Consider the following 15,994-nt stretch of genomic DNA (forward strand, 5'->3'; position numbering starts at 1 on the left):
GAAATTTTAAATTATGCGATTCGGTGTATAATTAAAGGCTATAATATCTGTCAAGTTTTTGGCCAAAGTTGATTTATTAGTTTTGACGTGATTCAAACAAAACGTTATGAGGTATATGGACGCATATGGAGAAAAATTTTTGTCACATATAACAATATTTTAAGTGAATTATATAATAATTAATATTTTAAATTTTATTTTTGAGATTCAAAAAGAAAAAAAATGTATATCAACTAGACCATACACTTATCTTTTGCTGACATGAAGTTTGCGCACAACTTTGTTTAATAAATCAATATTTAAGACATTTAAGTACAATATAAAATTTGAAGGATTTTTAACAAGACACAATGATCAATATTTAATGTGATAATCGTCAAATTTTTATTTCAAATAAAATCCCAATATACAAATCCATATTATGTTACATTGAACTATATGGTCACAGACTAAAACATAATCTGTGGGTCAGGCTTATTGTTAGTGTCGCTTGCCATTGTTATGGTTGGTCTTTGATCCGACCATGCGTTTTTTGCTACTAGCTGCCCCTGCAAACTGGTCAATGAACCAACTTTTGCAACTGTCGAATAAATTATAGTCTTTCAAGCATGGATTTTTTGACGCAACTATAAATTTAAAAAATTTAAATAAATGAAATAATTATGCCGCAATGCATTTAATAAAATTCATTACCTCGCGTTGGGCATGCCTGTGATGGAAGAGAAATTAATGTCGTTGCGTTACATTATTTTAAAATAAGATAAGTTTAATTACTTCAATTGTTGTAAAGACCACACATTGCACTGTTAAGTAGCCTCGAATATCAAAAGTAACCTTGTTGTAGGTGATTTCGGTTGGAATATTGTAAGCTAAAATGATTGGCACTTATTTTAAGCAGAGTGAATGCCATATTAAATTTATACCAGAAATGAAATCACTGCAGCTTGTCACTGCCTCTGTGATTATTTCAACCCAGGGACCACTTGTATCTTGATTTTGTGTTAGAAGAGATGTTAAAGCATCAGTATCTATTTCTCCATTGACAATCTAAAGGTAATAAATTTTAAACAAGACAACACATAAATTAATGAAAAAAAAATCAATATAAATTTATAATTTATATTAACTTTTTTTAAATTTACCACTTCTTTTTCATTTAGATAACAATCAACAAAACTCTGAAAATTTTCTTAATAACTATTAAGCTATAATTGAAATTGAAAAAAAAAATATACGCCCTCTTTCCAAACTGCTTTCAATAGAGCTTCGGTGTTGGTGAAGTCAACATTGTTGTTGATTTTTACATTTTGCACCTTGTTCAGACCAAAAACATTGAATGCTACAAATCCGGCACTATTCTTGCATGTTTTATATCCTTTGATTGGTGCAACCAGGTCATTTGATGCAGGTGAGCAACAAGTTTTCATATTCTTAAACATAAAGGTTTGGTATTTTGAAAGAAAAAATTGATCCAGGTGTAAATTTACTTTGTAATTTCCTGAAAGACAATTCGCGGGTTTGGGAGTGGTTGGTCTTTTGGTGGTCTTTGATGTAGTTGGTTTTTTGGTTGTTGTAGATTTTGTAGTTGATGTATCTCCTGCACAAAATTCATCAAGATATTTTGACCAATTAGAAATTTCTCATTAAATTTGAATCTTGATGTCCATTGATGTACCTGCCATCTTAGTCGCAATCCAGCCCACGTAAGCACTAACTTTGGTATAAACAGAGGGAGTTCCAAGGCAGCTTTCTCCTCCAAAAGAAACAATGCCAACCTGAGTCACATCTGCTGCTGCAGCATTTATAACAAATGGGCCGCCGCTGTCTCCCTTTGATTTAGCAAAGTTAAATTGCAAAAATAACGTAATTAGTCATTGCACGGAATTTATCACATTTATATTCAGTTTAAAGTAGTTGGTACCCTGAATTAATTTTTCAAGATCAAAAATGACATAAAGAACAATAAAATATTATTTCCTTCATTGATTTTTACTAATTATGAAAATTTATACTGTTTCATGAACTATGATTATTTATTCTCCTCGGTTATTACAAAAAAAATTTGAATTGGAAAAAAGGGAGAAGAAAGGGTAGCATTTAGTAAATATTATTTACATGCATTAAAACATTGTTTATTACTGTTTTTTTTTTTTAGTATAAATATTTTTTTTTATAAATCAATACAAAAAGAAATATAATTATATACACTAACTGCATGTTTATTTCATCAAAAATGGAAAAAATTACGTAAAAATTTACCTGGCAATCAGCTTGATCTTTATTAGCTGCTCTTGCACAAATCATATTTGCGGTTTCAAACCAAGCTTTGTATTCATTGATGCAAGTTTGGGCAGCAACAATCTGAAGATCAGCGTATTTTAAGTCATCGCTTACGTCTTGGTCTATTTTTTACAATTAGCTTACATATTATTTAGATTTGCTAATAAACGCATTTTCACTTGAATCTGAAATACGGCCAAATCCACTGACGGTGCCAACGGTGCCTGTACTGACGACTAGCGAAGCTGACGGAAGTGCGATCGGCTTAATGTTATCTGCATTTTATCGCAAGAAAATCGTTAGCTTATTGTCCTGGAAAATATTAAATCTTATTGTAACCAGTAAAAGTGACGGCTGTTTGAAATTTCAGAAGTGAAATGTCATTAAAACCCGCAGCGCTGTCGTATTTTTCGTGCCGAATCGCAGTAGAAATTTTTGAAACGTAGCCAGAGGAAGGCGAACTTCGCGCAATCGTGCCGAGAAAAACAGTATGCGTATATTTAGTACCTAACCTGAAATTTGCATTATTTCATTATTTATTGAAATCCACCATTCTTTATCGAGTACGATCAAAATCTCACTCTATGCAGTGACCAGCAGACATAGCCCATTTGTCTGCTATCAGGGAGCAGCCACATAGGAAACCAGCCCCGGTCGCATCAGAAACGTCGAGCCAGCCGTGCCATGGGAACTGACCAAGGGTAGCAACGGAGCCACCAATGATTTGCGGATTCAACAGGCTCTTGGCATTTGCTAATTTTAATTAATAAAAAATGTTAAAGTTTCGTTATATTATATATTTTATTTACAGTGAATAGGTCTCCTGGCATTCCTCGCACCGGGCACAATAGTTTTATATGCCCACCACTCGTTATTTGCAGTATTTTTGGCAGATGCAGCAACACCATGAAGCAGCATTATCAGCTTAAAATTTTCAAGAAAAATAATTTATTATATTCAAAACGTATATTTATTGAACCCCAGTGGTGTGTTATACCTTTTTCTCAAACATAAAATTGTTTTCAAAAATTAAATATAAGAAATGTAATGTAACAATTTATTATACCTGCGATGATAGCACACATATAGCGAGGCCTCTCATCATGATGAAATGAAGTTTTTTATGCTAAAACATTGAGATTTTGTAATGTTTCATACGATTCATTTCCTGCATACGTGTGTTCATGTGTTTTTATTTTATATAGAAATATGGGGTCCCACAATCATTCAGAATGAAGCAAAACCGGAATTGAAAATGTTTTCCTGCAGCCATGCCTGAAAATCTGCTGAAAATTTTATATTATTTTTCTATCGTTTGGAATATTTTACACTGCTTTCAAAATAAGAACTGGCCCAGTTGGAAAATCTGACATGTTCATGATGATTTATTGCCTTGCTCCACTTTTTTGAAAATTCTGCTAAATTTTGAATTTTTACACGTGTCTAATGAAATTAAGTAGGTATTGAAAATTTTACTTTCCTTCAATTGAGAAAAGCAATGTTCAAATACATTGGTCAAACTCAAAACGAAATTTTATCAATAAATTAATTATAATTGCTGCGTTTTATTGATTTTTAATGTTCTGAGAATACCTTGTCGACACAATGAGGCACTGCTGGGTTGTGTTTAGAACTATAACGCCATATTTCACAACAGATTGACGTCTGTCTCCTGCTTTTGTTCTGATAGTAGTGGGACTCTCATCGAAACTTATAATTTCCGCTCGGTAAAAGTATGGCGAATGTCTAATGTGTCGTGGCTACAACGGAAACAAGCAGTGGATTCAAATAAAAATCAAGCTCTATTTTTATTTTCAAATTTATAAACAATAATAAACTATAGTTATTAGATTTTCTATTGAAAAAATCGATTGTTATTATTTGGTTATTCTAAATAATTCCAGCAAAAATCTTTCATTTTCTAAAATAAATTCAGTCCCTGTCATTTATCAACCTTGGAGAGAAATAAATTGACCCTTCAAAATTTGCATCGTCACCAATTTGCGTTCCAGGCTGGAAGACAAAAGACCGAAACAATGTTAAGATAAAGAAAAGCGATAGCCGCATGTAATACAAATTACATACCGTTTTTATTATACTCGCAATCTCTAGATGCGAATTGGATTTCTGAGAAATTTTCAAACTAGAATTTGATTAGAAGCAGCAGAGTGTGTTCCACATCATCCACACATTTTTTTGCAAAATGGCAATGTTCAACTGCATGCTGTGGATTCATGTTTTGCGGGCGTGTGGGCAGATGCCAAGCAAGAAGAACATTATTTTATGTCAAGTGGAAAATGATTATCTCTCAGCTCGCATATTCCCCTGTATATGCATAATGGTTGTTTGTACAATTAGGCTTGGTAAATATCGCGCGGTAATTTGGATAATAATAAATTGAAGTGCGAGTCATTTTAATTCCTTGTGTTGAGGTGGGAAAATATGGCTCTCAAAAAGTGTGTTTGGTAAATTTAACTTTTTCTCCTGTAGTGCATAATTATTAAATGCTCAAAAACTCTCCTTCAACGTTTAGGTAATTAATTGTTAATTTCTTATAATTTATTTAATTTTGCATTAAAAAATATAATAGTTTATTAAAATGCATTTGTATTTTTCAGCTTTTTCAGTACGATGCGCTATTGCAGTTTTTTGCTGTGTTCTATGATAGCTTAGTTTAATTTTGCATGTAGAATAATTCAATAATGGAAGTTAGTAAAATCTAAATGGAAGTGACAAAAAGAATATAAATAGATTTTTATTCAAATATATTTTGTGAGCTCCTTGCATGCCGAATTTTGTGGGAATTTCCTGCTCCATAATCCTTGCCAACTGGCATTCCCAAGGGGTTGTAAAATTAGGCATCCTTATGAGCCGGCGGTTTTTGGTAAAGAGGCGAAAATGTGTTTTCGTAGACGATACAGGAGGGGTGCAGAGGGTGCATGGGTGAGTTTCGGATTTAATTCCTCCCAGAAATACTACATAGTTTTAATGGCAAACGGAAGAGCTGGTAAGAAGGGGAGTTTTTCTTCAGCTCAACTTGATCCATGCCAGAGACACATTATATTATTATTTCACTGGTTGACTCGTCATTTCAATGCACCACGCGAGAGGAATTTGAAACAACGAGCAGCTTCTGTCTTGTGAAATCCTAGCCCCCGAAGTGTGAATTAGAATGTGTTATAAGGGGATATCTATGTGTGTTTGAAGGTGTCTCGTTTGTGGCCTATGCATGTATAAAAAGAAAACCTCTTGAAAAACGGCAAAGAATTATGTGAGTATGCCTATTGTGCCTTTTTCAACGATGGGCTACTTTAACCATCTATTATTACAATGAATTGACACATACGTCATTTTTTAAGCCATTTTGAAAATATGAATGACAGGAGCGATATTTAGTTTCTAAATTAAAATTATTAATTTATTTCTCAAGGTGGAGATTTCATTTATTTTTTTTAAGGAGGTTGATTAAATAAATATGCTAAAGAAAGCATTAAATTAATTTTATAAATCATATTTATGCAATTTTTTGGCCTTGTATTTTATTTATTTTGGTGTCATTTTGTTAAAACATATAGTGCTGGCACCGAAGAGCAACTTATATAAAAAAATAAGCCTTTGATAATCGATACCACTGCAACAATTCCCTGTCATATCATTTTCTTTTTCTAAATATATCACTCCCCGCGGAGTGAATATCTTTGAAAAAAAAGTGTCTTGTTTCTTTTTTTGTACGTGCGCGACTTGTTTATTACAACGTGCACACCAAAAAAGCCAGCAAGTGAGAATCAAAGTATCACTTACACACGCGCCTTGCTTAGGAAAAAAACTCCAAGGTAAGACTATTTTTAAAGCAGTCAAATTTTTAAGATAAAAAACATTGTAAATATTTTGTATTTTAATGATAATTTAAATTTTATGTTCAATAATTATTTAAGTCTTTCAATATTTTCATGATTTTCATCAAATAAAATTTCCGGATAATTATAAAAATAAATATGTAATTTTATGATCTTTTGTGCTGAATACATTTTTTCATAAACTTTATTTAATAGAGTGCAAATTTTAACTCTAAGATAATTTTAATAATTTTTGGAAAATAAATTAAGTGCACCACAAGGCACAAAGAATCATGGAAGTCATGGAATCAACTATTGTAATTAGGCTAATTGAATTTCTTAATAAGAGTTTTTGGTCTTCTTGTTCTTGGCTTTTAGAATGAAATATGCATATATATTGTGTGTTGAAATTATAACTATATCAAAAGGTCGTTAATAATAACTTACAAAAAGCCAGCTTAAAATTCAATTGCACACAACTTACAAATGAAATTTAAAAAAAAAAATGAAGAATGGAATAAATAATATTTAAGATAATCTAAACTATAATAATAATTGTGAACATGAAGGGCTCAAATTTTCATATGTATTATAAAAGCATTGTATATCACACCAAGGGTGCGTAAGAAATGCTATCAAATTACCCACACAGCAAAAACAAGTGTGAGAGGAGTGGAAAATACTTGTCCGTCGCTTTTCGCTCCTCGTCGCCAAAACTATCACGTATCAGATAAATTTACCACTATCCTCGTGTCAAGTTGCTTGTCACTTGGGCTGTTTGTTTTTTTATTGTCCTGCATGACGAATTCCCACCACGACCGCCACTGGCATAGCAGTGTTAATATTTTTGTTTGATAAGATATTTATCTTTAATTTATATTTAATAAAATTGAACAATTCTCCTTTATTAATCTAACGTTTAAAAATCCATAGAGTTTTATTTTAAAAACTTTTGTCCGGCTTCAGAGCCATTAACATTTCAGGAGATGAGGATAATCCTATGAATGCAATCAACCTACTATGCTATCTGCTTTGAATCTATATTTATTTATTTTAATTAAAAAAAACTATTTTCTATACCACGTTTTTATGTTTTAAAAAAATTAAAAATCAATAAAATGCACATTTTATGCTAAAATGTTCATGCTTCGTAAATTAACTTGAGAATTTATTTAAAAATTATTCGAAACGTTTCCACCAATTAAAACCTGAAAAGATTTATTAAAGATGCTTTATCATTTTTGTTACATTTATTGTACTGTAAGCAATTGTTTAGCGTGTCAAACACAAAGTGGCATATTTGAGCGTGCGAATGCAAAGCCCAAAGGAAGCCTGTGAAATGAGTGATTCATATGTGATTGATGAGGACAGCATCATTTATTATATTCCATGCTGCTTGCTGTCTGTTTGTTATTCCGAGTGGTCTGCATGCTCATCTTGTTTGCTCCAGCAGGAGACACGTGACGATCAAAATCAAGGATAAGGCAATCTCAAATTTTTATTGTCCGCCTTGCGCTGAATACAAATAGGAGCTGTCACTTGAATATCAAGCGACCAATTCGCTGCCGAGGCGACGTCGTGCGCAGCTGAGAGAATGGAAGGAAGACTCAATTAGCAGACCCCCATTAGAATAATGCAAATTAGCACATCCAAGTTATTCTCATCATAGCTTTTATAAAAAAAATCAATTTATTTCGGATTTCCCCATTTAATGGCGTTATATGTTTGTTTCAACCAAATACGGCCATAAATTTATTCATTCGAAAATTAGTTTTATGGGAAGTTTTAAGAATGAACTTACAAAGTATGCAACCCGCTGTTCAAGCTAGCCAAGCAGGTTGCCTAATCCAAAGCATTAAAATACTCTACGGTTTGCACTCTCGGCAGTCTTTAGTAAACGCAATCTATATTTATGTGCATATTATTATAAACTATAATTATTTATTCGTAAATTTCTAAAGCTTAAACAAAAGTTTTTTTTTTTGTTAAATTACCATTTCAAAATTATTTGATCCCATCACAATTTAATCAATGCGCATTTTTTATACTTAATTGACTAATTGTGTTAAATAAATTATTTAATTATTTTTTTTAAATGGATTTTCTTATGTATCATGGTGAATGACCTTCAAATTGTGCGAAAAAAGAATAGGATGCCAAGCACTTGGGGGGTTTGATGAACGACTAGACACCTGAGACCCCCAACGAACTGACTAGTATAGGCTTGTTAAATTTTTAGCGCTTAGGCCTCAAATAAAATTCCATCTAGAATTTAACCACATTACAATTCTTGTGAAAGGATATCACCTTTGTGCATGTATCCATTTCCATATTTTATTGATTTATCTCCATTTTATTCCAATATACATAAGTAAAATTACTTATATTTGCTTACTTTTTCACATACTATACTTTTTTCTCAATAAATTACCTAAATTCAAGAATAATCATTTGAAGAAATTACATGCAATATTATTAATACAAACATTTCATGACTAGATAGCTGACATTTATCTAATGTATGTCTGGGGTTATGGTTGTTTCATCATCTGATTAGTCACACTCAGTTGAGATCATGCAAAATATTTTTAAAACACTTGCATTGAATTTTTTCTCTTGCAAAGTGTCATGATCATTCGATGATTTAGAAAAGAACCTCACCATGGGAGTTTTCGCAAATTATTTTGAATTAAACTTTGTAATAATTCATAGTTAAAAATCCTTAGATTAGTGGATATTAAATTCCAATAAATATTTAAATTGTGCAAAATTAAATAATAACAATTAAGGGCTGGCAATGCAGAAATAAAAACCTCAGGTTTCGAGCTCTGCACACAAAACGTTACACGTCTACGACGCTGTCCCGTTGATTCGGATTGGCAGGAACAGTGAGCTCATCGAGCAAGTTGCCTTGTGAGCCTGTAGAGCTTTGCTTGTGCAGCTTCTGTTGCATTTGAACCAGCATATCTTGCATTCGACGAATCTGTAAGAGTTTGAAATTTTGTTTTCAGATAATGGTGTATTACAGTTTCTACAATTATACCTCTTCGTCTTTTTGCAATAACAATCGATCTGTCTCTGTGCCAATGTCAAGGTGCGGTCCAGTTGAGTCTCTCTTGCTCTTTCTACGATAGTAAAATTCAATTGTAGAAATATAATTTTTATAATTGTTTTCTGTTATACCCTCTATCTTTCATTGCTTGCTGTGATATTTGCGCGATGCAATGTGCGCGGAAAGCTTCGTAGTGCAGGTCGTGCGTGACGTCCTTTAAGTCTTGCATGTGAGTGGAAACAAGGAAGCTACGCAGGCGAGCAAAGTCACTATGCTGAGGGTTGTCCACTAAAAACCAATTTAAAATTTAATATTTAATCTCGATTTTTCAAAAAAAAAAAAAAAAAAAAATCAATGAAATTTATTTATCAGCTTAGATAAATTATAATGAGTAATTTTAAATATTTACCTTCAACTACTCCCCAGGGGTACTGACGGCCTCGTACTTTCTTGCCATTAACTTCTAGGGTTGTATTACTGGCAATAACTGCAAATGGAACACATTTTTTCAGCTCTTCGTCCTGTTTTTTAAACTCATCATCTTCATCGGAGTCGCAGTCAGGGAATTGGTAAATCTACAAGAAAGTTTGTTATGATTATGTGCATTAATTTGAAAATTTTAAATAAACAAATACCTGGACATTATTTTCCTCCAAATCAGCCAAAACACGATCTTTAAGCTTCTTCAGTTCTGCGTGGGTTAGTGTGTCGGCTTTGGCTATCACTGGGACCAGATTAACTTTGTTCTGAAGCCGCTTCATGAATTCCACGTCAAGCTGCCGTAAGCTGTGGAGAAAATAAAATCTTAATTAATTTACAAGTTTGTTGCTGAATGCTGGACCAATTGAGAATGGAAGCAGATTGAAAAATTATTTTAACTCATCCATGGGAAAAAAATGAAGTTATATTATTGATGTTTTCTAGAATTATTAACTTGCATTGGTAAAAAAATAAAAATAAATAAAGGGACTCTTTTATTTCACAATTATCTTTTTGCGCGGTTTTGTTCATATTTGGAGATATTCAAGCAGGAATTTAAATTAGCCGTCAATAATAGAAATTTCCGCAGCCACGTTGTTGAAAATGTAAAAGCCGGTGGCTGATGAGGCGCTTTTATGGCAGTTTCGGTGCAATTACCCATGGCCGTAGGGCGGAACAAAGTAGAGACAGCAATGGATGCGGTTATCTTGAATGTTCTTTCTGTGCAGTCCGCTTTCGTCCTGAGGGCAGACAACAAAATTGTTATTTATTACTCCTCGCACACACAAACGCGCGCGGCAGCGCCGAAGACAAAACCGGCATTTTTAAATGAGGACGTTTACCTGGAAATACTGGCTGAACTGCTGCTCAACGTATGTGCAAACGGCCCTCCAGCTGTCTTCGCCATCCAGGGCGTCGCCAAAACCAGGCGTGTCCACGACGCTCAACCGCAGACGGACACCTCGCTCTTCGATGTCCATGGTCTGCTTCGAAATCGCGGTTGTGCGTGAGACGAGCTCTGAATTTTTAAAAATGGTCTTTTGGGTTTATTCTAATATTTGCAAAACACGCACCGCTGACGTCAGGAATGACCCGGTCATTGTAGAGGTCACTGAGGAAGAGGCTGTTGACCAGGGTCGACTTTCCCAGACCCGATTCGCCAACTACCATCAGCGTGAATTCGAAGCCGCGCTTCACAGATTTGCGATGTACTTGCTCTGGCAGCGTTGCAAAGCCGATGTAGTCTCGATCACTCTGTTCCAACAAATTTTAATATTTAAGAATTAAAACGAATTGCAGCAAAATAATGATTATATTAAAAAAAATTATTTAGAAATCTCAAAAAACACTAAAAAATAATCATAATAAAAAACTACAAATTATAATGGAGCAATAAAAAATAAAACCAATCACACAGGCTTAAAAAAAAATACACTTTGTTGCATTTGACTTATATGTTCAATCACAATTAATAATAATCATAATTAAGTTTCCTATTCCTTAAGGTTAGAGAAAAAATCCGTAAATCAGACAAGTTCTGTTATTTTTGAAACGTTGTGATTATCAAAATGAAAAGCTCCAAAAATTAATTATCCTCACGAGTATTATAGGCGAAACGCGATAGTGTATAATTACTTCCTTATACGGTTGTACGGATGAGGGAGCAACTCGTCCGTATTCTAATCTCTGAATTAATAATAAGTCAAGCATCCATTGGACTCCTTGAAAAAAAGGAGCCGCGCGGCGCCTTGAGAGAAACGAAAAATATTTTTATGCGCGGCTTTTCTTCAAAGGATTATCCAGTATTTATTTATCTCAATCAATCTCACCACCAGCCTGCCCTTTTTCTTCCTGATCGAGGCGATGCGGCGGTCGCTCCTCCTGCTGCCCATCCTGCTGAAAGCGGTCGTATCCATCGCGAGAGCAGAGAAAGATCGGACCTTTCACGGGGAACGTCGACCGACAACTGCGAGTTGTCGGCAAATGAGCCGCATATTAAATGAGAAGAAGCTCCTCTCGCTCACACGCACCGTCAAATTATTTGGATTCAGGCCAGAGCAGTGTGTGTGTGTTATTATTGTTAAAAGTCGTGACGTCACCGCCAATATAACAATTTGGAATAATCGACCGCTGCACAATTTAACCGAGGGCCCTTCTCACTCTCGTCGGCGCAAGATCGGTTTTCGCTCTCTGCTTGCTATGGGGTGGTCCGTTTTATTGCACTGTTATCACCATCCAACATTGGTAGCGACTGTTTTATATTCAAATTGCCACGCAGCCAAATGCTTGCTTGCGGGATAGAACAAGACACGCGATTATCTCATTGTTAATAATGTATATGACGAGTTCGCGCCTTTCAAAAGAGAATCGACTTAATTAAGAGAAAAGAGTGGTCGGAAATGGGTGTTGATTGGTGTTCTCCCTCTTCAGACGGAATTCTTAACGGCACCTTTGTGTATTATACAGGCGGTGTGGGCTTTGAAAGCAGCCCAAAGAAACGTTTTGCGCCACCTCTTTGTGTTGAATAAACGGAGAATCGATAAAGCCATATTATCGCTAAATTAAATATCCTGTCGTAAAAAAGACCGCTTTAACTTCTGTGTTGTTGAAAAATATATTTTTAGCAGACTTAAAATTAAACGGCAGATTAAAGCAGCGGTTTATTATCAAGTGGTGCTACTTTTATTCAAAAACTATATCCTTCAAAATTATAGTTATTGCACAAATAGCTCAATTACAAAATATTTGCAGAGCTTTTGCACTAAAATTAAACAAGAATTGATATTAATAATTATATAAGGTTCTTAACTGTTCTTGCTCACGTAATAGTAAATCATGTTAAAATCGATATCAAACACAAATAGCGAAATCTAATATTGAGTTTCAATTTTTCATAATAATTAATTTCAATTAGTTATTTGATATTTGAGTATAATAGAATGTAAAATTAAAGGATCAATACATCCAATACATAACAAAAATGTTGTTAATTTGTTAGTGTGAGTGTGTGTTTTTTGTAAATTTTAGTGTAGAGTTGTGTCGTGTTTGCGTTGTTAAGTGTATTCCAGTTTCTGTTTTAAATTTCAAAAGAATTTTAACGTGGATTCAGAAACTGAGCGAGAAAAAACCAATGCTCGGAAAACGAATTAAAATGTCCAAATTTTAACTTTTAATTGGAAATTTAATTATTTTTAAAACAGATTTAAATTTCTGTTTTAAAAATAATTAATATTTCCACTTAAAACTCAAAAATTAAGACAAGCGGCAACACCCTGAACATGACTAGGATCATGATTTCGCTTATTGAAAGCTCATCAGCTAGCCTTTTCCAACGTGTTCCTCGACCTGCACTTACCTCTCAAATGAGAAGCAAGCGAGATCTCAGATGGGTCAAGGAGGTTTTTTCCGAGCATTGGTTTTTTTCTCGCTCAGTTTCTGAATCCACGTTAAAATTCTTTTGACATAACAAAAATGTTTTTTTTTTATATATTCCATGCTACAAAATTAATAAAATGGGAGCTTTTGATTTAAATTCTTTATTTAATTTTTTTCATAAATTTGACTCGCATAATTATATTCAACAATAAGGGCTTACAAGTAGGCCAAAAAATTCCCCAATAGTATAAAAACATAATAAAAGCACCGTCGGTGGCCATAAAACTGTGATTGAGAAAACCAAATAGGGATTTAATATATTGCCAACAAAACGGCACGTTCCCGAAAGATTCCCACGCATTCGCACTCCGAGCGACAAAATAAAGGCACCGCACGCATCCAACATTCCATCACACACACTCACGCGCTCCAAAGTAAAATTGAAAAGATGAGATTTAAAAAACCACTCACGTCTCCTCCTACGACGAAGGGCCGCCGCAGAGGCAAGCGCGGTTTGGCGAGCAGCGCGTCCGAGAAACGCATGTCGTTCGGCGGACAGCAGAGGCAGTAGTTGAGGTCCATGAAAGAAGGAGAAAGGGCGCGATGGCCAGGCGTGAGAACGCGGTTTTCGGGCGCCTCCTGTGGCGGCTGCAGGCTGGTGGGCCGCAAGGGCCCATCCAACGCCGGCAGGGGGGTCGAGCGAGGCGGCTTGCTGTATTGGATGGGGCGGCCCAACGGCTGGAAGGGCGCCGAAAGGGCAGTCGAGTACGTCTGCCTCGGCTTCAAGTGGCATTTCATTCAGCATTTTTTAACTTTCAATATTTTTTTCCAATTCTGATTTATATAATCTTTATAGATCAACAATAATTCATATGTGATGAAAAAGTTTCAACTACATTTTTGGCATTTTCAAAAACGATAAATTATTAATTTTGAAAAGAGTTGACCCTTTTGGCACTCGAGATGTTCACTTTTTTTTAGATGAAATAAAATCCGGATACAGAAAATCCCTGCTCCTATACTTATAGTTTTGGATGCAGGTTGCTTCCCTAATTCTTGGAGCTGCTGCGATATTAAATTAGCTTGACAAATAGCCAATTTCAAAATTATTTATTTTAGAATTGAAAGAATTCCAAATGATAATAAAATCAAAAAGAGCAGGGATTTTCTAAATAATGCATTTTACAAACAATAAATTTGATTATCTTCACCAAGAAAGCTGGATTTTATTTCATCTATAAATTCTATAAATTATTAATTCATATTATATTTATATAAATTTATTATTGAAAAATCTTTGGAATTTTACATTTGACTTTAAATTTAACTGAAGAATGAGAATTTTGTCTTCAAAGACAAAAAAAATTAGTCCATATTATTGAGTTTGAAAAGTAAGAAAATTTTTAAAGTTAATAATTTAAAACGAATTTACCAGAGTCGCTGCAGGCAAATAAGTAGACGACAATGGCCCCAGTCTGGGCTGGATAGCTTTGTACTGGCCGTAAGAGCCGACTGGGCTCCTTGGGGGAGGAATGGGAACCCTGCCTTGGTCACCGGTAGGACTGGGCGAGCGCCTCATTTTCACGCTTTTCGGATTTCACACCTCGCAGAACAGCCAAAACTAGACAAGTTTTTTCACGCTTCCATTTTTAATGCGACGCAATCGCCGGTCTGAGGCAAACTGACAGGGTCTGAGAAAATTCTTCACCCTCGTTTTTCCACGCTAGGGTGCGCGAGGCTGCGCTCAGCATTGGTCGAGGATGACCTTTTAAACGGCAAAATATCACGCGGGGTGCAAATATTTGGCTCTCGTCTTGGTCTCAAACGGGACAAAGTGCCAAAAAAATTTGATTCGCTCCACCATTTTTTGCACTACTTTTTATGTATTGGATGAATATGGTGCGTTTAAATTTAATTTTTGGCAACGAAATACATATGAAATTCTTGAACGTGGAACCATTCTTGATTATATATATATATAAAAAAAAACTCTTGCACACATTAATATAATATTGGATAGAAGTTATGAATTTTAATACTTCTACTAATTAATTTCAGTGAAAATTATTTATTTTAAAATTAATAAAAATTAATCTAATTAAATCAATTTTTTAGCACTTTTTAGATAAAATGATATTTAAATTTTTATCACTACTATAAGCATAAATCATGTTAATTTATTGAAAAACTAAATTTAAAATTATTTCTTGGTTTAATGAATTTTTTTAAATTATTTCAACACGTTTTGCTTTTTAATTATATAACTTTTTTATAATTTATGCTTAAACTTCTAGCTTAATCACAACCAAAAGGCTCGTCTCACAATCAGTCAAATATACCAAAATATGCCGTGAACTCTATAATTTAAAAAATAATTTTTTTCCAATAAGCTGACATATTACCGGAGGAAAACGAGCAAACATTTACAATTACTGCCCGCGCATTGAGATTGGACACAGACAATTAATGCCTTTGAAATCTGTTCGAAATGAAACCAAATGCCATAAAGGGGAACCGAACGCAAGGAATCAAATCAGAAATAATAGGGCCCATCTTAATTTGATACTGTATCTGGGCGGCATCAAACAGAACCAACTCTGGCCCATTGTTACGCACGATGGATCTGCTGCCCATATTAGAAAACACGCATTCTCCCGGCAAAAGGGCAGGGTCGGCCCGCGAGTGGGTCGTGAAACGAACGTGCACCGGGTTTTATTTCTAGACCTACGCACCAAATTTTTGTGTTTGTTATTTAAAAGCGGAGGGAAAATGCATGAGTTGTTATAAAACATGCAAGAGAGGAAGAGTCGGCTCGGATGAAAACGTGTTGGGCGCGGAGAAGGGAAATCGTATAATTTTATAAACAGACTCTCCTGTTGAATATCTCATGTTGTGGGAAAAAAATGGAATTGGTTGTGAGCAGCAGACTCTCTGCATGAATAGATTTACTGTCACAGACCTGGTGCAAGAA

At 34.4% G+C, this 15,994-nt stretch overlaps 2 protein-coding genes across 3 annotated transcripts; both read right to left on the bottom strand.

The window, feature by feature from the left end:
- Positions 1-429: 429 nt before the first annotated feature.
- LOC132200809 (transmembrane protease serine 9-like) lies at positions 430-3,375 on the bottom strand. The gene is made up of 14 exons (XM_059626544.1): positions 3,347-3,375; positions 3,090-3,204; positions 2,862-3,033; positions 2,620-2,792; positions 2,460-2,555; positions 2,260-2,402; positions 1,676-1,829; positions 1,488-1,597; positions 1,236-1,430; positions 1,143-1,178; positions 924-1,047; positions 775-869; positions 694-709; positions 430-626 (listed from the first exon to the last, which is right to left on the bottom strand). Exons 2-14 carry the CDS (start codon positions 3,196-3,198, stop codon positions 481-483), a joined length of 1,569 nt encoding a protein of 522 aa, XP_059482527.1. The 5' UTR covers positions 3,199-3,204; positions 3,347-3,375; the 3' UTR covers positions 430-480.
- Positions 3,376-8,402: 5,027 nt separating this feature from the next.
- Positions 8,403-15,023, bottom strand: LOC132200079 (septin-5). Of its 2 annotated transcripts, XM_059625271.1 has the most exons (10): positions 14,456-15,023; positions 13,495-13,803; positions 10,722-10,902; positions 10,491-10,666; positions 10,306-10,388; positions 9,804-9,954; positions 9,578-9,743; positions 9,300-9,456; positions 9,160-9,241; positions 8,403-9,099 (listed from the first exon to the last, which is right to left on the bottom strand). In XM_059625271.1, exons 1-10 carry the CDS (start codon positions 14,600-14,602, stop codon positions 8,959-8,961), a joined length of 1,593 nt encoding a protein of 530 aa, XP_059481254.1. In that variant the 5' UTR covers positions 14,603-15,023; the 3' UTR covers positions 8,403-8,958. The 2 variants fall into 2 exon arrangements, with proteins under 2 accessions (XP_059481254.1, XP_059481255.1); XM_059625272.1 differs by lacking the exons at positions 13,495-13,803; positions 14,456-15,023 and adding an exon at positions 11,478-12,315 and having other exon boundaries at positions 8,405-9,099.
- Between the last annotated feature and the right edge of the window lie 971 nt (positions 15,024-15,994).

This window comes from Neocloeon triangulifer, unplaced genomic scaffold (genome assembly GCF_031216515.1).
Source record: "Neocloeon triangulifer isolate White Clay Creek 2 clone unplaced genomic scaffold, ASM3121651v1 ptg000014l, whole genome shotgun sequence".
In the NCBI taxonomy this organism is placed as follows: Eukaryota; Metazoa; Arthropoda; class Insecta; order Ephemeroptera; family Baetidae; genus Neocloeon; species Neocloeon triangulifer.